The sequence below is a fragment of the Periplaneta americana genome, chromosome 4 (assembly GCF_040183065.1).
Source record: "Periplaneta americana isolate PAMFEO1 chromosome 4, P.americana_PAMFEO1_priV1, whole genome shotgun sequence".
NCBI classification, from domain to species: Eukaryota; Metazoa; Arthropoda; class Insecta; order Blattodea; family Blattidae; genus Periplaneta; species Periplaneta americana.
In genome coordinates this window covers 153,532,517-153,556,083 of record NC_091120.1, presented here as the reverse complement: position 1 = coordinate 153,556,083, position 23,567 = coordinate 153,532,517, and the positions used below count along the sequence as shown (strand labels likewise).

At 35.7% G+C, this 23,567-nt stretch overlaps 1 protein-coding gene across 6 annotated transcripts in view; it reads left to right on the top strand.

The window, feature by feature from the left end:
• The window catches only part of Lsd-1 (lipid storage droplet-1), a 109,123-nt gene that overhangs the window by 19,695 nt on the left and 65,861 nt on the right, over window positions 1-23,567 (top strand). For 2 of the 6 annotated variants that reach the window (XM_069824177.1, XM_069824178.1), the window contains exon 1: window positions 899-1,031. The exons of 1 other annotated variant lie outside the window; for it this stretch is intronic. In XM_069824177.1, the coding sequence (XP_069680278.1) occupies window positions 936-1,031 (96 nt within the window). In that variant the 5' untranslated portion in view covers window positions 899-935. Of the gene's footprint in view, window positions 1-898; window positions 1,032-16,101; window positions 16,244-20,725; window positions 20,854-23,567 lie in introns of those variants that run through there. 3 more of the 6 variants (XM_069824176.1, XM_069824179.1, XM_069824183.1) reach the window with 3 other exon arrangements.

Here is a 23,567-nt window from a genome sequence, read left to right as displayed (position 1 = left end):
AATACGTGTTTAGATATTAATTCAGAAATATATTCAGTTTATAGGCAATTAAAAGAAAGTTTGTAATAATTATTGACAGTATCGATAGTTTTGATTATAACTATCGATTGTAATAACTACAGTCAATAGTACAATCGATATTATTGCAAGTGACTGTCGCCAATCTCTATCATAAGCAACTGTCATATTATAGAAACCCATGTCCGAAACGTTTTGTTCAGTAATTGTGGAAAGTGATGTGTAAACACTCTGGTATAAGTAATATTGCAGGATAAAAATCCAAAACGTTAACAAATAATTTTGTTTTCTTTAATGTAAGCTTCTGTGTTGCCATGGTAATGTTTGTAAACAATTACAAATTTAATGTGACAGTTTACATTACGATAATCAACAATTATCGAACTCATGGCCAATGCACTAAATTCTCATCTCAGTTTAAATTTAGCTTCTCTCCTTGTACGTCGTTAGGCGTATTTAAGTGTAATCATTAAATAGGGACAGTAACTTTGGTTTCTTGTTATCACGGAGTAATACACGTTATGAGAACATGATATGCGTTCCATTTATAGAAGAGAAAATAAAAATGAAAGGAAAATTGCAAGGCTTTGTCAGTCAAAACATAATTTACAATGTCAGTTGAAGGGTTCAGAGCCATAGTGGGCCAAGCGCCATTTATTAAAAACGGAGAAAGCAAGGGTTAAAGTTAAATGAATACCATAGTTTAATGAAGATTGACGTATCATTTAGTTTTAATGTGCGTACTTTATATTACTTGATATATGTTTCATTGAATTATGGTATTTGCTTAATTTTAACTTTTGTTTTCTCCATGTTTAATATATGGCGCTTGGCCCACTATTGCTCTGAACCCTTTAATTAGTTCACACTATATTCATAGGGATTCATCAACGTTTGCAGAGAACAGGGAGTCTGCAATGAAACTTCAGAAAGATGGCCTTAAGTTCCATGGTACCTGGCTACATTGTCTGGTGCTCTTTGTAATGGGGACGTTTACAATATGTATACTATTAGTAAGTGAACATTTCAGACACTTGGACCTTGTATATGTGTGTGAACCATCGAATATATTGAATCTTTCACAATGAACATACAGGGCGAGTCAAGAGGAAAGGTACATGTTTTAAGGGGTGACAATATTGGTGACTCTGAGCAAAAAAAAGTTTATATGAACATATGTCCTGTTCTTAATGGTTTGGGAGAAAACAAATCGAAACCATGATGAACGGGAAAAGTGCAGGTGATAGTAAATTAAAACATTGTTACCTTATGTTCTGTTTAATTGTGTATTTTTCCTTACAGAACATGTTCAAAAAGTCCACAGTCAACTTCAATGCACTTTGCAGCTCTTGTAGACAGTTGCTGTGTTGCTGATCTGAGCTGATTTGGACATTTCTTTATTTGGGCATAAGCATGTAAAATGCGAGCGAGAAGTTTCTCCCTTATTTCCACTTTGTGCTTGTAGACTTCGCTCTTAAGCCACCCCAAACACAGTAATCCAATGGAGTAAGGTCGGGTGACCTCGGTGGCCAAGAAATGACTCCACCACGACCGATGCAACGCCCAGGATACTTTGATTGATCCCACTACAACCTAATGTCGTTTTGGTTGCGTTCATATGTGAGTGTTGATGAAAGACATGAGACTAACGCTCATGATTTTCAAACAGCTGTATGTCAGATTCTGTTAAGAACAGGGCATATATTCATATAATTTTTTTGTTCAGAATCACCAATATTATCATCCCTCATACTGTGTACCTTTCCTCCTGACTCACCCTGTACCTCTGATAATCGTACTTTCAATTATATGAATATTAATTTTCACTGCTTTGACGGGGAAAGAAATCGCATTCATTTAATTTGTTGCTATAAATGCTATTACATGAGGCTCAAAGGAGACCAAAAATTATATATTACGTTATGTACCATTTATGTCGAAAATGTGTGTTTCTTACTGTTTCTATTGTAAATAAATTGTATACTAAACCAGGGGTTCCGGGTTCAAATCTCTGTCGATCCATCCTGAATTTATAACTCGAGATGGGTAAGATCGCGGTCAAGACAACACAGGGGTTTTCTTTTGGCACTCCTATTCCCCTGTGACATCCCAACAATGCATCATTATCACATTATCATCATAATCATTCAGTACGAGTGTAATGTAGACTCACCGCCTGTGGTGCCCTCTGGACAGTCTCTGACGAACTAAGTGGTCTACGCTTCTCGGCACTAGCGACATCTCTGAGCCATTCCTGTAGAGTCGGGACGAATAACGGCATGTAAAGGGCCCTGCTATTAACTAAATATCTCTGACTGTAAGACGCCGTTTCTCATGGAAAAAAAAAGAAGAAAATCGTAACGCACATTAATTAAAGCTGTTTGTGGGACTCTTCTGTTATGTTGTAAGAATAAAGCAAGACTATCACTTAACACAACACAGCACAATAAGAAGATATTCAGTCCCTAAAGTACCTCATACACGCAAAGACTTATCTATACAAATTTACATCAGGGAGATATTATGTCTGAATTGAATGATTGTCTATACACATTCAGACTTACCTCTTAGAATTACAGTTTACCAAGAAATCTTAAGTGGTAGCTGAAATCAATTTTTTCCCGTGAAAAAATTTGACGACACGAGAAATATGTATCTTTATGGTTCTGTGTTCATACATATGCGTGAGAATAGCTTCTCAAATCTACAATTTCATAGCTTAACTTGAAGAGCGCAGTCGGAAAAATTCAAGCGACCTCTGAAGTCTGGAGACTTACCTCCAGGTCGAAAGTCTTAATACTTTTGGCCTATAAGCCTACATCAGGGATTTGTCTGTTAATTTATGTTTATACTATTTGTTACTATTCAGTTTTGTTTTCTGTGAAAAAGTGACTAATTGACATTATTATTATTATTATTATTATTATTATTATTATTATTATCATCATTATTATTGTTAATATTGTCATTATTACTATTGTTGTTTATTACGTGAACAGACCGGGTTCGACTCATGATGGCTATATTTTCCAATAATTATTACAGTACGGTATTCTTTTTCCGCACTTTGCTCGCCCGCGGTTGTATGCGTGCTAAAGGTCTCGCACACTTTGGAGTTTAATCCCGTATCCTCTAAGAAACATGTTAATTGTCCACATTCCATATAGGCCTATTCTGCAAATTGGTGTTGGGGTTACGACTCTATAACAGACAGCTTCAAAGTCGAGACGTTCTTTCCGGGTCAGGGCTACCACTTCCGACTTCAGCCACAAATTTAGTTCTTCCTCATATCATGGTAAATTCCACTCCGATTTTCACAGTCCAACTCGGCGCTCCTTGGACCTATAGGCCTATATTCTTTTTTCTTACATTTCTTTTTCAAAGTTGAAAAGCGTTAATTTGTGTCACTTTTCTGAGAGTCGATTTATTTATTTATTTATCGTTAATAACTAAAACCTCATTGATTTGTCAAAGATATAAAGATTCGTCTACGAATATTTTTTTTGTAAGTTATGCGCGTAAAAGTTTGAAAGGAGAAAATGAGTAAATGTGTACCACTGAAAGTAATCCATGTTCATTGTGTGAACTCATTCATCAGTTTTAATTTCCGGATTCCAGATTCGTATTATTATTATTATTATTATTATTATTATTATTATTATTATTATTATTATTATTATTATTATTATTATTATTTCCCCAGTCTGCTGTCAAAAAATCTGAAAGTTAGAATTTATAAAACAGTTATATTACCGGTTGTTCTTTATGGTTGTAAAACTTGGACTCTCACTTTGAGAGAGGAACAGAGATTAATGGTGTTTGAGAATAAGGTGCTTAGGTAAATATTTGGGGCTAAGAGGGATGAAGTTACAGAAGAATGGAGAAAGTTACACAACAGAACTTCACGCATTGTATTCTTCACCTGACATAATTAGGAACATTAAATCCAGACGTTTGAGGTGGGCAGGGCATGTAGCACGTATGGGCGAGTCCAGAAATACATATAGAGTGTTAATTGGGAGGCCGGAGGGAAAAAGACCTTTTGGGAGACCGAGACGTAGATGGGAAGATAATATTAAAATGGATTTGAGGGAGGTGGGATATGATGATAGAGACTGGATTAATCTTCCTCAGGATAGAGACCAATGGCGGGTTCATGTGAGGACGGCAATGAACCTCTGACTTCCTTCAAAGTCAGTAAGTAAATATTATTATTCCCCCCTTTATTACGGAGAAACAGCAAGAAGTCTGGCACTGCAGCCTCTGTTGGGGTTATTGTCCTCTACCTCTCCTATCTTAGGAATTACGTTGAGTTCCGTGAGTTCCGAACGATCATGCTCTCGGAGATATTGTAACTCAGCTACCTGGTGCCATCTGTCGATTCAGCTTGCACGTGTTAACGGTTCCGATGGAGTCCCGTTGCAGTGTCGAAAGTTTAATATGGTTTCCTCAGGCTGATAATATCTGTGTGTCATCGCAATATTAGGCCTACATCACGCCGTCTTTGTTTTGGGTAAAGCAATTGCAATTATGATAATGAACATTGAAATGGATAGCTATGGTGTAATGATGGAGACAAACGGGAGAACTCTAAGAAATATCTCGGCAACCTTCGCTCTGTAAACTATACAATTCACTATCACCGGAGGAACAAGAGGAATACAAGGAGAACGAGTGGAATACATGAAAAACGAGAGCAATACGGGGAGAAAAGAGGGATACAAGGAGATTAAAGAAAATACGAGGATACCAAGGGGAATAGAAGGAGAACAAGAGGAATGCAAGAAGAAGAAGAAAAGAAGAACAAGGAAAGACAAGGAGAACAAGAACAAAACAAGCATAACAAGGGGAATGCAAAGAGAAAAGAGGAATGCAAGGAGTATAAGGGGAAGACAGTACAAGAAGAATATAAAACCAACAAAGGAAATACAATGATAAAAAGGGGGAGGAAATAAGAACTGGAATATAAGGAGAACAGTGAGAAGACGTTCAAGACAATAAGAACAGTTGAAAACAAATGTAAGAAAGGGAATTTAAAAAACATAAGGGAAGACAAGGAGAACAATGGAAGAAAAGAAAAACAAAGGGAAGGACAGGAATACAACAGGAAGTCAAGGAGAACAAGAGAAAGAAGAGAACAAAGGGAGTGCAAGAGCAAAGGAGGAATACAAGGAGGAAAACGTGAAGACAAGGACAACAAGGGATGCCAAGAAGAACAGGGGGAATACAAGACGAAAGGGGTGAATACAAAAAGAACGAGAGGAATACAAGAAAAACAAGAAGCATACAAGCAGAACAAATTAAATACAAGAAGAACATGCGAAATATAAGAAGAACAAGGGAAGTGCAAGTAGAATAAAGAAAATACACAGAGAATATGTGGAATGTAAAGAGAATATGGGGATTGCAAGGAGAACAAGGGCAATATAAGAAAAACTAGGGGTACAAGGAGAAACAAGGTAATACCACAGTCTAGTAGCCCTGCATACAGTCACGAAACTCCATACGTAGAGAATATGCATCCAATGGCAATTGAACTTTAGTTGCTGGCAACTAGGATCGCTACTATCGCACAGTCTATTGTTCCTAGTACTCTCAGTTGCTAACCGCTTGGAGTATTGTATCGCTAGAAATGCAAAAAATCACCTCAAGCTTCGTGACTGTATGTATTATACTGTGGTAATACTGTACAAAGCGAGTGTATTTTTATGTGGCGATCTATTCCCAAGATACCCTTTCATTCCTAGTGAGAAGAAAGATGTAGTTCTAATTCAAAAACATTTTATCAACTCAATATGGTTTTTATATCAGAAACACAAACAAATGTCTTTCATTCACAATTTTATCATTCTTTCAATTTCCATCCCAACACTATTCCATAATAAATAATTGATTAAATGGCGATATTACTCGTGTTAATTGTGTAGCATGTGCGGCTACAGCTGTTTCAGTTTTTCTTCACACCATCCTCAGAGCCTACTAGATCTCGGCATCCTCTCGAACTTCGCTCCTTGTTGTGTGGGTGCGTTCGATTGTTGAAAAGTGTTGAAATGTGGTGTCAAATAGTGTGTGTGTTCTGAAATTGACTATGTGTTGAGAATTTGATCAGGGTGTGTTTTAGTATGTCTGTATATTTCATATTGTTCTAGTGTGTTGAGTTTCTGGTTTTTGGGTTGTATGTGTAGGATTTCCATGTCTGTATTTATGTTATTGTATGTGTGGTTAGCATTAGTTATGTGTTCGGCATATGTAGATGTATTGTGTCCTCTGGTTATTGCTTTAATGTGTTATTTGTATCGAGTTTGGAATGATCTGCCTGTCTGTCCAATGTAGAAACTGTCGCAACTATTGCATGTGAGTTTGTATACGCCTGTGTGGTTGTATATATTTATTTGTTTGTGTTGTTTGTGTGTTGAGATGTCTTTGTAGTGTGTTTTCTGTTCTGTATGCTATGTTGTATTTCTGGTTTCTGAATAAGGATGCGATCTTGTGTGTGGTCCACACCTGTGGAGTAACGGTTAGCGCGTCTGGCTGCGAAACCAGGTGGCCTGGGTTCGAATCCCGGTCGGGGCAAGTTACCTGGTTGAGTTTTTTCCGGGGGTTTCCCTCAACCCAATGCGAGCAAATGTTGGGTAACTTTCGGTGCTGGGCCCCGGACTCATTTCACCGGCATTATCATTATCATTCAGACGCTAAATAACCTAGATGTTGATACAGCGTCGTAAAATAACCCAATAACTAACTCTTGTGTGTGTTTTTGTTTTCGTATGTTAGTGTGTTGTATTTCTTGGGTTCTTGTGTTTGTGTTGTGTTTTGTGTGTTTTTGTGTTTGTAGAGTTTTTGTTTTGTCTTCCTTATGATGTTGTGTATTATGTTTGGGTTGTAACCGTTTTCTTGTGCTATGTATTTGATAGTGTTCACTTCTTCATTGTAGTGTTGTTGGCTCATGGTTATGTTGAGTAATCTGTGTACCATTGTCCTGAATGCAGCATGTTTGTGTTGTGTGGGGTGATTAGATATGTGTGTGTGTTTTTTTTCTATATATTTTGAATGTGTGTTTGTTGTCAACTTTTGTTATGGTGATGTCTAGGAAATTTATGGAGTTATTGTTTTCGAGTTCCAGTGTGTATTGGAGTTTTGGGTGTATTTCGTTTATGTATTGGTGTAGTTTGTGTATCAATTATTTATATTCAAGTGTTAAAAGAAGTGTACGAATGATTCCATATGTATTCCATAATCTTCACTGTAAACTTGTGTAGAGTTAAGTTATGGTTTGTTTAACGACGCTCGCAACTGCAGATGTTATATTACGTCGCCGGTGTGCCGGAATTTTTGTCCCACAGGAGTTCTTTTACATGCCAGTAAATCTATTGACATGAGTCTGTCGCATTTAAACACACTTAAATGCCATCGACCTCAGGCGGGATCGAACCCGCAACCTCGAGTATAGAAGGCCAGCGCTATACCAACTGCGCTACCGAGGGCGACAACTTGTGTAGATGGAAATATACATTGTATAAAGAAGCGATGGGCGTTTGAATGCATTTGCCCTCCGTGCGCACGAGGAATTCCAAGTGCGAGCGCTGTAGTGTGCCAGCAGCTGTAACAGATCTTACAGCTTTTAAATGAGCTAAATTTAGGACTTCAGGGAAAAGAAATTCTTAATACACAATTTGCAGATAGAATTGCAGCTTTTAAGGAGAAATTGCTGTTATGGATACGTCAAATGCAAAAGGGCGAAATATATCATTTCCCATCCTTATCTAAGCGCATAGAATTTTGAACAGTGAAAATTTCGAAATGTACGCATGTATTCTATCCGGTCTATTAGAGGAATTAACATCAAGGTTCCACGATTTAGATTGCCTGGAAATGGATTTGCGTATTTTTGCTACAAGTTCTGATTCCAACTGATTATTGATGACGTGCCCCCTTCATTATAGTGTGAATTGATTGAGCTGCGATGTGATGGAGAGATGTGAGCGAAATATGATTCAAGGTCTAGTCTTATGCAGTTTTATGACGGATTCCCAAGAGGACGCTTTCCCAATCTGCATAAGCTGTGTGAGAAAGTTTTGTGTTTATTTGGTTCCACTTACAGATGTGAACAGTTATTTTCTATTACGAAAATAAACAAATCTCAAACAAGAAATGATGGGCTTTTAACGGCAGTTCTTCGCATAGCTTGTGCTAATACAGTTTCTCCAAATCTTGAGAAATTGAGTAATATGAATTAATGTGAAACAGACTTTTTTTTTTTTTAAAGGAAGAGTTTCATTACTTTGTGTTCTTATTTAGTTTGGTAGAATAACATTTTCTTTTGAAACATACAGTACGTACCGCAACTTGAATAAACCGGTTTTCGTGCACTCTATAAGCACACTTCTCTCGTAGTACACCGTGCAACCACAGAGTGCATAATTCTGCCCAACCCTGGTATAAAGAGTTACAAATTAACATCGATCGGGATAGTTTGTGTTCTCTACAGTTGCTCATTATCTTCGTCCTGGTTGCATTCTTAATTTAATGATTCCGAAGAGACAGTCTTTCTCGTTCCCTCATTATCAAAATAAATACCATCTGCTTACCAGTCTTTCCCTCATTAATTAGTAACTCGATGCGTCCGCGGTTCACAGGCTAATTGTGCAATTAGAATGAAGCTTTTGACAGATTCGGCAATGATTTCAGACAGTGTCGCGCCCCTAAATCAATTAAAGTGGGTCAGACGCGAAAAAAAAAATGGAATACTCATTTCAAGTAAATACAAAGTGACTGAACTCGTTACGGTGTTTAGATATCATCTTAATTTGAGATCTTGGCTTCCAGTTCTAATTCCGAAGGCCGCTGAATTTTTTTCTTTTAAAACAGAGTACAAGACGAAACTCACGTTCTTAAGTGGATATTTCTAGAGTTTCTTAAAAAGAATAAATAAAACAAAAACTAACTTATATCATTATTACTGTAAAACTTAAATTATAAGTCGTTATGGATATTCTTGTGGATATGATGTTAGGTCTGAAATACGCAGGTTCGATTCCGACTTTTAAAGGAAGATAAATTGTTTACTATGGCATATTCGGGGAGGTGAATTGAGTAGGAAGGCTTGCTGTGTAAAAGAACATAACCAAGCCGCTGATAGAACTCTCAACACGTCCATTTCTCTTCCAACTTGAATATTGACGTTGAAAGCATTGCTAAATAAAACACAGTCTAAAAATAATTTACAAAATATGTTAACTACGAGTTAATTATTTATTGCTGAAGGTACACGCATAAACGCAGAGTTTTTCTTTTCATGGCAATGGGGCCTTTGTTAGAAATTTGTTTAGGATGTATTATTTGTCATTTTAATTTCATACTATTTTGTTGCTCAGTATGTCTTGAAGTTTTTAATTTTATGGTGTTAAGAAAATGGAATGTCAAGCAGAAAAAGCGAACATTTCCGCACATTCTTTGCTACAGTTCAACCGAAAAGTATAGAAATCGGAGGCCTCTGCAATCATTATTTTTATGTCGTTTACGGGGAGAACGCCATCAGAGAAAATTTACCTTTTGAAGAGGTGGAGAAGTTCAAATATCTTGGAGCAATAGTAACATATATAAAAGATACTCGGGAGGAAATTAAACACAGAATAAATATGGGAAATGCCTGTTATTATTCGGTTGAGAAGCTTTTATCATCCAGTCTGCTGTCAAAAAATCTGAAAGTTAGAATTTATAAAACAGTTATATTACCGGTTGTTCTTTATGGTTGTGAAACTTGGACTCTCACTTTGAGAGAGGAAAATAGGTTAATGGTGTTTGAGAATAAGGTGCTTAGGAAAATATTTGGGGCTAGGAGGGATGAAGTTACAGGAGAATGGAGAAAGTTACACAACACAGAACTGCACGCATTGTATTCTTCACCTGACATAATTAGGGATATTAAATCCAGACGTTTGAGATGGGCAGAGCATGTAGCACGTATGGGCGAATCCAGAAATGCATATAGAGTGTTAGTTGGGAGGCCGAAAGGAAAAAGACCTTTAGGGAGGCCGAGACGTAGATGGGAAGATAATATTAAAATGGATTTGAGGGAGGTGGGATATGATGATAGAGAATGGATTAATCTTGCTCAGGATAGGGACCAATGGCGGGCTTACGTGAGGGCGGCAATGAACCTCCGGGTTCCTTAAAAGCCAGTAAGTAAGTAAGTACGCCATCAGAGAAAGAGTTGTACGAAAATGGTTTTCTCTTTGAAAGAGGGCGACTTTGGCATGAGTGATTCTCCACGTTCAGGAACACCGTCCGACTTTAAACTCTATAATTCACAATAATCCACGTCAAATAACTCAGAAATTGGTCAATATGATGAATTGTAACCTGTCAGCCGCCGTGTGACATTTGCATTCCATAGCCAAAGTAATAAAATTTGAGATATGAGCAATGTACGTTTTGAGCGAGAGAAAAATAAAAATCTACGTGTTGCCAATTGTGATTGTTCGCTTGCTCGTCAACATCATCGATCGATTTCATCCCAGATTGTTACTGTTGACGAGAAATGTTGTCTTTATATCAACATCAATGACAGAAAGTAATGGCTGAGCCGTAACAAAAAAGAAAAACAATTCCCCATGCAAAAGCTGGTATTCATCCAAGTAACTTAATATCGTGCATCTAATGGGGCAAAGAAATTATCTACTACGAATTGCTTTCGAGGAATGTAGCCAAAACTGCCAATAACGTAATCGCCTTGAGGCCGGAATTAATGAAAAAAGAACGGGAAAACTGCATCCAATGATTCTGCAACGTAATAATTCCGTCCGCATACCGCTAACATTACAAAAGGGAATGTCCAAGAGCTCGGCTGGGAGGTTATTCCACATCCACCCTATTCTCCTGATCTTGCTCCAACAGATTTTTATCTTTCTTGCTCCCTTTCCTCCTGGGAATATCCTTTAATAACAAAGATGCTCTTCAAAATTGCTTCACGATTTCTCCAACTTCAAATCCTCTGATTTCTTCAGGCGTGAAAAAAAAGCAAAACATTGAGAGTTAGTCATAACAATTCAGGAGATTATATTATTGATTACTTCATGTATTTTGTTTGTATACATTAGTAAAATTTTTATTCAATTTAAAACGCTAACGGCTTATGCATCAACTCATTGCGTACTAATGTTATCATTATTAGTCCTATTACTACCATTACTCACTTCTCTAGTTACATCTGAAAATTCCATACACAGGTTGTATCTGATTAATGCATTGATATGGTCTTAGAATTTGTAGGAACCCCATATTCAGAGACTTGCCAATTTCGTACTACAATCTCAAACTTAAATTTCATGCTATCATGCGAGTCACGTGATCGCTATCTTTGGTATTTGTTTCTGTGATATTGTTTATACAGGGACATCATTTTATTTTTACTTCAATTTTTATTGTACCTGAGTTTTTTAATGTACTTCACTCCCACCCCTTCTACTAATGAAGTTCAACCGTCCTCCACACAGATCCAAGACCGCATACACAGTCATAGTAGCCTTACGGTCATAGTAAACAGTACGTTCCAAAAATATGTTCGCGTTTTCCAGTGACGAAAGAGCTTTCAATATTGCATCATTTTCCCACAGGTACTGTCGTCCATTTGCCTACGTCGCATCCCGGTTTCCGCCATTTCCTTCTATTCGCCTCTCTGTAAACGCTAGTGGCTGGGCTGTCTTAGCTCTTTCTGAGAACATTAATTTCTGTTAGGACGTTTAGGTAATATTATACCCATACAATTGTTTAAAATAACTTAAATAAAAGGACCTCTTTAAGTAATTAACTGTCACTTGATTTCCCCCCTTTCTACGACCCTGCGACATAACCACTTGGACGGACAGTAGATAGCATGTCTGAGTAATTATATCTTTTCGGGTCGGGCAGAAGTGAAGATTGAATTTACAGTACGTAATGTACTCTTTTACATAGTAGGTACAGAATTATTTCAACATGAGTTACTAGTACGAAGGACGAAACTGGTAATTGGAATTACACACATTAGAACTGAAGCCTGTGTCGAAATGAACGGCCACCATTTTCAAAAATATGTTTAAATATCCATATCATGATTTTTTTCAATTTAACTTCATTCTCTATAGTGTAGTGTATAATATACACTGCATAATGAATACGTCCGCATGGACAGCTCAATTCGTGAGTAAAAACACTTATTGTTAATACAGTACTGTATTTTGATTAAACAAAAACCTAATGAAAATTATCAAACTCAAAAGCGTGATATTTCCTAGTTTACGTAAATGGATGAACTACTTTTCTTCCCTCCTATACCTAGTAAAGTGATTTGTTTGTATTTTACGCCAGTATCATCGAACTCCAGTCGTGGAAGGGGGTTGCGAACTGTTATCAACCGTTGATCCTAAGGTATAGCCAGGTTAATATTAGAAATATTAGTAGAAATAAAATGATGTCCCTGTATATAGCCTAGGTGTATCGTGTGCTACAAGGGCTACTCTAAATGGCCTTCAAATTCACTGAAAATATTGAACATGCGAAGCATATTTTGATACAATCTCTTAAGAATGTTTATGTTCTGTATCTCTTCTGCCACGGTCAGAATTTGTGTCTTCAGATCTTCCTCCGACTCAAGTCTCAATGTGGCTCCAAAGATGAAAGTCCATTGGTATTAAATACGGTGATCGTGAAGGCCTTATCATTGGGCCATCTTGGCTCATTCATCTCCTCACAAATACGAGTACAGTATTAGGTTGATGTGAGCTCTGACGTGAATTGAAAAGTGAGAAAGAGCACCATCATATCAAATATTTGATAACAAGTGTTGAATAAAACTGCTTCCAACAACTCTAGTAATGTCTCGAACAGAGATACCAAGATACCAAGTAAATAGGTCCTTAGGAAGGGGTGGTAGGAGATACAAAGCTTTGAAAAGGACGTAAAATATGCCTGTGCACATAACATTTTCAGGTGCAGCACAAAAACGGTACGTTTCTGATTATGGATTATAGACTCAAAATTCGATCTACTTTGCCCCCTCTACAAACCCAGTACTTTGTATTGTAATGTGTATTCAGTTACACCCTGTATATAAAGACCTTCCCAGTAGCGGCTTTAGCATTCGCAATTTTGGGAGAGCATGCAGGGGGCCAGAACTTGCAAGGGATTTTTTTCTATTTCTCTCTTCCGGAGGAAGAACCCAAAGGCTAGCACTGCAGCCGTTATCTATTAGTGGATTTATTATTTTTCCGTCAGTGACTTAACATGCTATATACAAGGTACAATTCCTTTATATTACATAATTAAATATTCGTATTAACGTTTTCATCGCTCTTAATTGCGACATCATCAGATACGTTTGTTGTTTTAGAAATTACAATATATTAACCTCTATTTCTGCATACCATTTAATTTTATCAATGTCTCTAGAGTTAAAAACTTACATATTAAAAGTACACGATTTAACATATATACAGGATGTTTCCGAGGTGTGTTACAAACTTTCAGGGATGATGACGAAGGACACATGTATCAATTTGAGGTAAGGAATTCTAGTCCGGAAATGACCGAGTCGAAAGTTACAAGCAAAAATAGTTGTGTGGAAATGAAATAATTTTATCCCTCTGTACACCTTATTTATGTGTATTTATCTGAACATCTTACACATACTGTATTCATCTGACGTTGTTTACGTTGTCTACTTAAAGTATTCCATTCAGTGCGCTGTCTGAGGGGTGGGGACATGAAACTACACTAAAGCAATGCAGATAGCGTAATGTTTAACGGATATTGTCGGTCCTGATATGCACGTCTGTAGACAGCAGTGTATGTATACAAGTTGCACTGTCCAATCGATCAGTCCTAGTGAAATGGAAGAGTACACGAGAACGGAATAATCAGACCTGATTTTCAAATACGGATGAGCCAATGGGAACAGTAGACAAGCTCACAGATTATATCGGGGCAAGTACCCACGTAGGAGACATCCGGCCCATATAATTTTTCCATAACTGTTCCAAAAGTTAAGGGAAGGAGGGCACTTGGTGCCAAATTACAATTCCATTTCCACAGAACTATTTTTGCTTGTAATTTTCGACTCAGTCATTTCCGGACCATGGTTCCTTATCTCAAATTGGTACATGTGCCCTTCGCCATATATCCCTGAAAGTTTGTAACACTATCTCGGAAACACTCTGTATATTATATTACAAGCCTTCATTTAAATGAAAATAAAATAAATGAATAAAGGCTTGCAAGGCTTTGCTCCCATTCGTTTCGTTGCAAAAATTAGGCAGTTCCTGGAACTATACAGTATACAGAATGAACTGTACTTAATGTCGTTAATTATAGGGAGTTATTCTTTGAGATATTCCAAACACAAAAGTGTAATATAATTTTGCTAATTTTTGCTTCCTTTTCGAGATAAAATTGTTTTATATAATATATTTCATAGCGTGTTTTGGGAAAATCATTGATTTAATTTCCAATAAGCTCAATCAATTTAACAGAGCAGTGTATTATGGTAATATGTGATTGAAATAACTTTAGTTTTGTCCTTCAAACGTGCAGGAATTTCATCCGAACAAATATAACTTTTCGTTCCGAAAAGAAATTTTAAAATGTTACATTTGTTTGGATCAAATTTCTGCACATTTAAGGAACAAAACTAAAATTCTTTCTATCATTCATTATCATAATACATTGTTCTCTTAAATTGACTGAGCATGTTGGGAATTAAATCAATGGCATCCCCAAAACACACTATGAAATGTTTCATTCAATTTTTTTTTTCTAAAAAAAAAAACACACACACACACATATATACTATGTCTCTTGTAGTAGTTTATGATACCCGCACAGTAGATGTGTATTCAGTGAAAAATGTGGCTAATTATCTCCAGTTTCATTGCAAAAAGGATGTAGCTCCATTATTTCTTCATATTTCACCTATAAATTTTATTGTAATAAATGAGTGAGTGATGAAATGAAATTCCTTGTTACATAGGACATGCTCTGAAAAAGGAAAGAAGCTCGGTTAAAATTTGAATATTTATCTGTCTGTCTGTCTGTCTGTCTGTCCGTCTGTCCGTCTATCCGTCTGTCTGTCTGTCTATCTATCTATCTATCTGTCTGTCTGTCTGTCTGCCTGCCTGCCTGCCTGCCTGCCTGCCTGCCTGCCTATCTATCTATCTATCTATCTATCTATCTATCTATCTATCTATCTATCTATCTATCTATCTATCTATCTATCTATCTATCTATCTATCTATCTATCTATCTATCTATCTATCTATCTATCTATCTATCTATCTATCTATCTATCTATCTATCTATCTATCTATCTATCTATCTATCTATCTATCTATCTACCTACTTGTCTATCTATCTATCTATCTATCTATCTATCTATCTATCTATCTATCTATCTATCTATCTATCTATCTATCTATCTATCTATCTATCTATCTATCTATCTATCTATCTATCTATCTATCTATCTACCTACCTACCTACCTACCTACCTACCTACCTACCTACCTACCTACCTACCTACCTACCTACCTACCTACCTACCTACCTACCTACCTATCTATCTATCTATCTATCTATCTATCTATCTATCTATCTATCTATCTATCTATCTATCTATCTATCTATCTATCTATCTATCTATCTATCTATTTCCCCCCCACAACTTTATAAAAATGGAGCTACGTCGTTTTTGTAGGAAGCCATTCAATTATGTTTTCTGCTTATCATATCCGTATAGTGTCTGTAATTTGAAAAGCATCACATTTTGTTTTCATTTTAACGTCTCTGTTTAGCGTAGTATTTGGAAAATAATGTTAGCTAAAGAATTACAAACTTCTCCTTGATGAAGAACCACGGGAAACTTTAATCACAAATATGTCATCCATTCAAGATCTCTCATAATTCTTCTCCCTATACAGGTAGGAATTTAGACTTCCGTACAGGAATATTATGAAGTCATTGCGTCATTTAACTAGAGACGTTTGCTGCCAGAATTCTTACGTCAGGTGTTCAGTCCAAAGTACTGGAGTTACGGTGAAGAATCAACATTTCGCATCACGTGACCTTCTATCATAACATAGGGCGCATCTGTACCGTAGACCATCAGTTGTGACCGGACGTCCGTAGCATGGAGAACAACTTGCTGGAAACAGTTGCCAGTGCCAACCGCACCACGATTCGAGCTCTGGAAGAGGTAGTGTGCTCTGTGTTTTCAGTTACTTTATCATTAGTGGATATTTGGAATGTAATTATTTTCGTGGATCAACGTGCATATAAAAGGGACTTCACCAAATCGTCTGCTTTCCTGCCACTAGTGATTACCTAGCGACTAAATATAGGCCTAGATATTAATAATGTTTTAAACTTCGATTCGAGGTAAGAAGGTGCTTTATTCCAGGTTTCTTTCAAAACTAAAACGACTTTCACAGTCGGTGAAATTATAATGTGGCGATAGTAAGCACTGGCAGAATGAATATCGAAATAGAAATGACGTTTGCTCAGAACTTTCATAATTTGTTGGATAAATCCTATGACTCTTACAAGAACGTAAGAATCGTGTGTAGTTTAGATTGCTTCCAAATTTTTGTCTATTCCAGTGATGTCAAAGCAAGCGCATATTTCTGACCTTGACGTCGTGCGCGGGCAGCAAGCGCTAAGTATGGAAAGAGGAAGGGTTGTGTATATGAATAAGCAACCTGTTGGATTAAGAAAACAGTGGTGCACAAACTTCAAACGGAACGTGAAAATTTATGTCGTTATTTTTATATGGATTCTTTCTGTTTAATATTATCTACATTGTCTGTGAAACAAAAGTACTAACACTGATTTCTTAATATTGCACATGTGTTTTAAATCTTAATAACATAATAGAGATTTCAGAAGGAATATTCACTTAAATTCCATAGTAGTATAATATTATACTGTATTAAGTGGATGAAAAGATAAAGAAAGTGATATTCCAAAGGAAGAGATTGAGTATGACATGATAAGTTGGAATTTATATTGATGGTATCTTCAGCATTACAAAAGTAATCAATAAACTAATCAAAACAGTATTACAGTACAAAGCAAAGTTACCTAGGTACTGTATCTCTTTTAGGAATAACTAATATTACATAACAAAACTCTTACCGCATTATGCTTTTAAGGTGATATTTCTGAGCTACTTCCTATCATCAGAATATTAAATTACTTTCTCGAAATCTGCTTACGATGTAATAGTAGTTGCTTTGTTAATTCATTTTCTGACAAACAATTTCCATGCGAATATTTTCAAAAATTTCAATACACTATCTTCAGTAATACGTATGTACGGTTTATTAGATTTACGAAAACATTCTGTAAGGCTACTAAATAAATAGGCCTATACCTGTAAATTTCACTTTTCTATATGAAAAGTTGAGAAAATATTTCTTTTGAATAAAAAAATCAAACTTGTGAAAAATGAGCATTAAAATTAAAACTTACATTCTTATAATGCACTCATACTTATCAGACAAATCTAAAAATTAACATGGATACAGTTTTAATAAGTTCTCTTTCCTTTATCTATTGAATCAGTGCTGGCCATCCCTGAATATAGCTCGACCAAGCGGCATATATCACCTCTTTCGTCTGTCTCTTTCCTTTCCGCTGTAAAGCGCTGAGGCTCTCCTGGGCTCTAAAGCGCGCGCTTGCTCCTGTGGGCATCAATTGACATGCCTGGTCTGTTCATTTATATGTTCGACACTGATTAACGGACGAATTTAGAAAATACGCTTACCCTTTGGATATTATCCAAGGAAGAGTCACTGTTTTCTCGCTCAATAAGTTGGATGACGTGACATGCCTATATGACGTCACATATATCCGCATATAACATTGCAAATACGAAATTTATTTTATTGTAGTGTAAATAGTAAAAATGACATATTCTATTGTGCTCTTAGAAAAAAGTTTTGTCCTACAGATATTTTGTAAGTCCCAGAAAGGAGACAGTGCGCATGATCAGACATACAAGGAAACAAAACTAATTTTATTACTTTAACTAGCCTTTCTCTTGTGAACTAGATCGCTCGTTTTCTGATCATGCGCACTGCCTCTTTTCTGAGACTTAAGGGGTTAGGTATAGCTTACAGCAGTAAATTTTTTGAAAATATTCATTTTTTTCTCCATTACTGTATCGTGTACAGTATTGAAAATTTGTATGTTTAAATCTCTGTCCTCCTGCTATATGAAAATAGTACATTATGCAACGAGCCTATAATGGTAGTAATTAAGACGCGAGTATGTTTATGAAACGAGCGCAAGCGAGTTTCATAATTTTCATATGAGCGTCTTAAGTACCATTATAGTCGAATTTCATACGACTTTTTATGCTCGACCATATCGATTTCTTCCGGCAATTGGTAAAATGAATTTGCGGGAATGTGCTTTGTGAAAGGCTGGAAGATGACGGTGAATTGATGTTAATTTGTGTGTTGTTTTTTTCGACTGAGTTTAATATTGTCTAATCTCGCGCTAGTTGTCTTTCGATTGCATATCCGAGAATAATCGATACTTGCGCTTTCATATTGCTACAATGGTATTTTCTGATTCGTGGAACACCTGAACTTCAATGAATAGGTTTACTTTAATGACGTCCATTAAAGGGCTGCTACCAGGTATATAATTACTGCAGTTCGGCATGGTTGAGCATAAAAATATTTTTACGATTTAGAAAAAATTATTTATAGGCATATATATATATATATATATATATATATATATATATATATATATATTTATTATTTTTTTTTTTTCAAAATTTAAAATGGTGGCAGTTCACTGTGCAATGATGAAGCCTTTCCCTCATAACTCATTAACTTAACTTTTTTATGTTCTCTCTTTTACTTTATTGCTGAAACTCGTGTTTACAATATCATGCTCTTTCTACTATATTCCTTAATAAATAAATAAATAAATAATTATTTTGTGTTGGAAAAAATACTGATAATTGACAATTTTTAAAATGAATTTATTTTTTATCAAACAATCTTTCAAAGGTAGAGAAGTGATTTTGCATCATATTGTAGATATGACATCCATAAATACACCCAAAAAATTTGATCATAGAATGTTAGATAGTTTTTTAGTTACGAGGGAAACGCTTCATCACTACAGTGAAATGTCACAGTTTTCAATTTTGAAAAAAAAAAATATATATATAATTTTTTTTAATCTTAAAAATATTTTTTTCATATAGCAGAAGGGCAGTGTTTTATACATACTAATACAGTAAAGATACAGTAATGGAGGAAAAAAAATGTTTAATATCTACAAAAATTTACTGCTGTAAACTATACCTAACCCCTTAAGTCTATAAAGTATCTGTGCGACAAAACTTTTTTCTAAGACTGTACATCAGAGTGCTGCATTGGAGTTAAATCGCTAGCTTGAACTCGGTCGAGCGAGATAAGATCGGTCGTGATACGCTCGTAATAAATAGAAGCACAGTACAAGGTCATCTCAGCGACATGTCTTACCTTGTATGGAAGGCGACAGATAAGATACACATATGTTTTGCTCACACGGTAAAAATAAGGCTTTATTTCCTGCGTTTATGACAAATGTCTAATGGAACGTAGCTACCAAAACAGTAACATGAAGTTATAAATAAAATAGTATGAAAAACTTCGATATACACTTATTATTCCTAATTAATAATTATTCAATATTTGATTTACCACATGCAGTATATAATATGATAGGTCCATACATAGTGTTCCGCCTATATACTGCGACAATGTAGAAACGTTTTACAAAATATTATATAGCAGTAAATTAATAACAATATTAGTACAGAGATAACGTCACAGAAAATATAATAAAACGAATAATCATGCTGCACAACTGTTACAGATGCAAAGATTGATACACTAATTATTAGAAATTATTATTATTATTATTATTATTATTATTATTATTATTACTAGGAAAGTTGATACATTTCTTGCATTATCGTGATTGTGTTCTCCGTTTATTTACGTCCAAGAACATCTATCAGATATGGCAAAAACAAAATCACTCCTGTGGGGGGGGGGGAGAAAAACATTTACCTACAACATTTATATTACATTTTAAAGCAAGTTTTGTAGTTGTACTATGGAGAGGTTAGTTAAACACTGCAAAGTTTTCAAATGATAAACATATATGATGTTACTACACAGTTCATCACTGTAACAGAAACGAATGTCTAACGCTCTGCTTATGCCGTTAGAGGATTTATCGCTCGCGACAATTTTACCCATCATGCATGTGCGCTACCTAACGGATTATGCTATGAACTACTTGGCGCTCGAGCGAAAACGTCTGATGCAGACACTCTGCTGTACATAGTGTAAATAATTTAATATGTAAATATCAGTGTAATTGTTAAAGTGGTCCATGTTTTGATGTGCCCCCATTTTAAGAAACGAGTCACGTGAGCAGTCAGTCGAGTACTTCGCTTGCTGGATGTACGCGCGTCGTCTACTTGAAAATTCCAGAAATATTTAATCTCTTAGCCCTTTGTGACAAAGTACTGTTGCTATTTATAAGTTATAATTGAAATCTCATTTATATTCGAGAAAATAGAAACCGCTCACGAACCCCGGGTTGGGTATCCAGTTGAGCTTTCGTCCGTCGTATCTCGGTAGTCCCTGACCATGACTTGTGGATGCGACGCTTTGGATCAGTAGTCTTATCACTTGACACTGGACCCTCGACCAGAGATCACTTCCAACTCTTCTCAGTTAGGAATCGATCTTAAAGCTGTCAAGAGGCCCTCTTGTTTTACTACAGCAGGTGAGTATACAAAATCGCTGTCGCATTGCAGTACTCATGTGCCTTCTTAAAGATAAGAAATGAACTCATTGTGTTTGTTTGTTCCCTTTTTGCTTTTTAAGAACATTTTACACAAAAAGAAAGGAAATGACTCTTATTTTAGCCGTGACGTTAACAGTCGGTTTAATTACGAAGACCCGAATTTCAAATTCTGGCGAGTCCAAAGATTTTTTTCGGATAAAAACTATGTTAGAGATACATTCTGAGGGAAATCCCTTGTCCCTTGTGCATACACCATTTGATTAAACCATTTTAGAATTTACTGCTGGAATAGTAAGTTTTAACCATCCACGGTTATACAGAGTGTAAGGGGGTATATGTGCCGTCCTTTTTACGGTTGTCGGGGACGGTTTACAGCAGCCGTGGCGAAAATGCGATCGTGCGCCGAGCCACTGTCTAACCTGCAACGTGCATAGCACCTATGGAGGGAGGCGGACACCCGAAGGGGAAGTGAAGCAACTGTCTGATTTATTAACGGATTTCATTTTCCTTACGTCAAGCACTTAAATATAATTTTATACAGTACAAGGCTACAAACTAATGTTTAGTACGTGTAACGAAGAAAGAAATGAACAAGAAAACATAGGACACATTATCACAACCTAAAATTAATTGTCTTCAGAATGTTTATGCAACAGAGTTTCAAAATCAGGAATTATGTCACTTACTTCCAGTCGTAGTTGATCACAAAGGTATTTGTCTGTCAGCCGTGATCTAAATTTGGTTTTTACTATTTTCATTGTTGAAAATAATTTTTCACAAACGTAAGTTGTAGCGAACGTGGCTTCAAAAGAGCAAGAAAGAAGGAAGGTTCGGATATTTATTTTTTTGCAAAGATTTGAAAAGTTCAACATTTGTCAAGTCCTTACATCTAGCTTTCATTTAACATCATATTGTAAATCTGTGACTTTAAATTGAAGATCTAACCGCATTATTCATACATCTGCTGAAAGAGGACCGGCGTACAGAGATGATGATGATGATGATGATGATAGTAACAACACTTAATGTTTCATCTGTAACATGTAACTTATAATGCCGTTTTATTTTACACAACCGTTTTCCTCATAATACTTGTGAACAAATCATACATTTAATATTCTCATCATAATTTTGAATGTATTCTCATAGTTATGAAACAAAAGGTATGAATTCTTTAAGATTGTTTGAACCAAAATGCAACACTGTTACAGTATTTAATCATACTATGTAGTAATTTATGCCCAAGAATATATAACAAATTTATATTTAAATATCCTAATCTTGTCAATTCTAATAGTTCTAGTATTAAATTTAAAAAGTTATATATGGATTTTATAAAAATTGAAAAATTGTAAATTTAAATTTATATACTATAATTGCACAGTAGACATAAGACAAATTGTATTGTATAATTATTAATTTCAATTCAGGAATCCGCCCCTGAGCACGAGTTCTACTTTTTCAGGGGCGAGCTAAAGTTTTTCTTTATATATTATATTTTATGTTACAATTATTAGCAAAATAATAAATAAATAAATAAATAAATAAATATTGACAGCAAAAAAATGCGTCCTCCCATCCTACTTGAAACTTTCGTTTTTGTAGAGATGCATGGTTTCGAGAGAGACATTGCGACGATACTCCACTCGCAGGTCAGAGACAAATACAAATGGAACGAAGTTTGACTGCAGGGAGTGAGAGGGTGGGGGTTGAGGAAGGTAGGATTCAAAGGAAATGCACAGCTATCAATGCGACCACAATGTGCTCGTGAGTCGCATTTTCGGTACGGCTGGTTTACAGCAGTGATGTCAAAGCAAGCGCATTGTTCTGACCTTGACGTTGTGCGCGGGCATCAAACGCTAGGAATGGAAGGAGGAAGAATTATGAATAAGCAGCCTGTTGGATTAAGGAAACAGTGGTGCACAAACTTCAAACGGAACGTGAAATTTTATGTCGTTATTTATATATGGCTTCTTTCTGTTTGATATTATCATTGTCTGTAAAACAAAAGTACTAACGCCAAGTTCTTAATATTGCAGCTGTGTTTTAAACGTTAATAACATAATAAAAAGTTACGAAGAAATATTCACATATATTCCATAGTAGTACAACTATACTGTATTAAGTGAATGAAACAACACATTCATAAAGAAAGTGATATTTCCCCCCCCCCCATAAGAGAGAGATCGAGTATGACATAAGTTGTAATTGATATTGATGGTATCTTTAACCTTATAAATTAATCAATAAACTAATCAAAGAATATTATAATACAAAGCAAAGTTACTTAGGTACTGTATATGTTTTAACTGTAACTAATATTACATAACAAGACTCTTATCGCATTATGCTTTTAAGGTGAAATCGGTGAGCAACTTCCTATCATCAGAATATTAAATTATTTTTTCGAAATCTGCTGAATCTATAGAGCTGACGTTTTTACAACACATTGGCACATAAATTTTGTATATCATGTAACAGTAGTTACTTTAATTAACTTCCTTAGAAAGCTTTTCCATGAGAATATTTTCAAAATTTTTAATGTACTATCTTCAGTATTACGTATTTACGATATAGCCTTTTAGATTTATGAAAACATTGCTTCAGCACCTGTAAGGCTACTAAATAAACATATCTGAAAATTTCACTTGTGAAGTAATTGAGAAAATATTCCATTTTAATAAAAAAAAAAG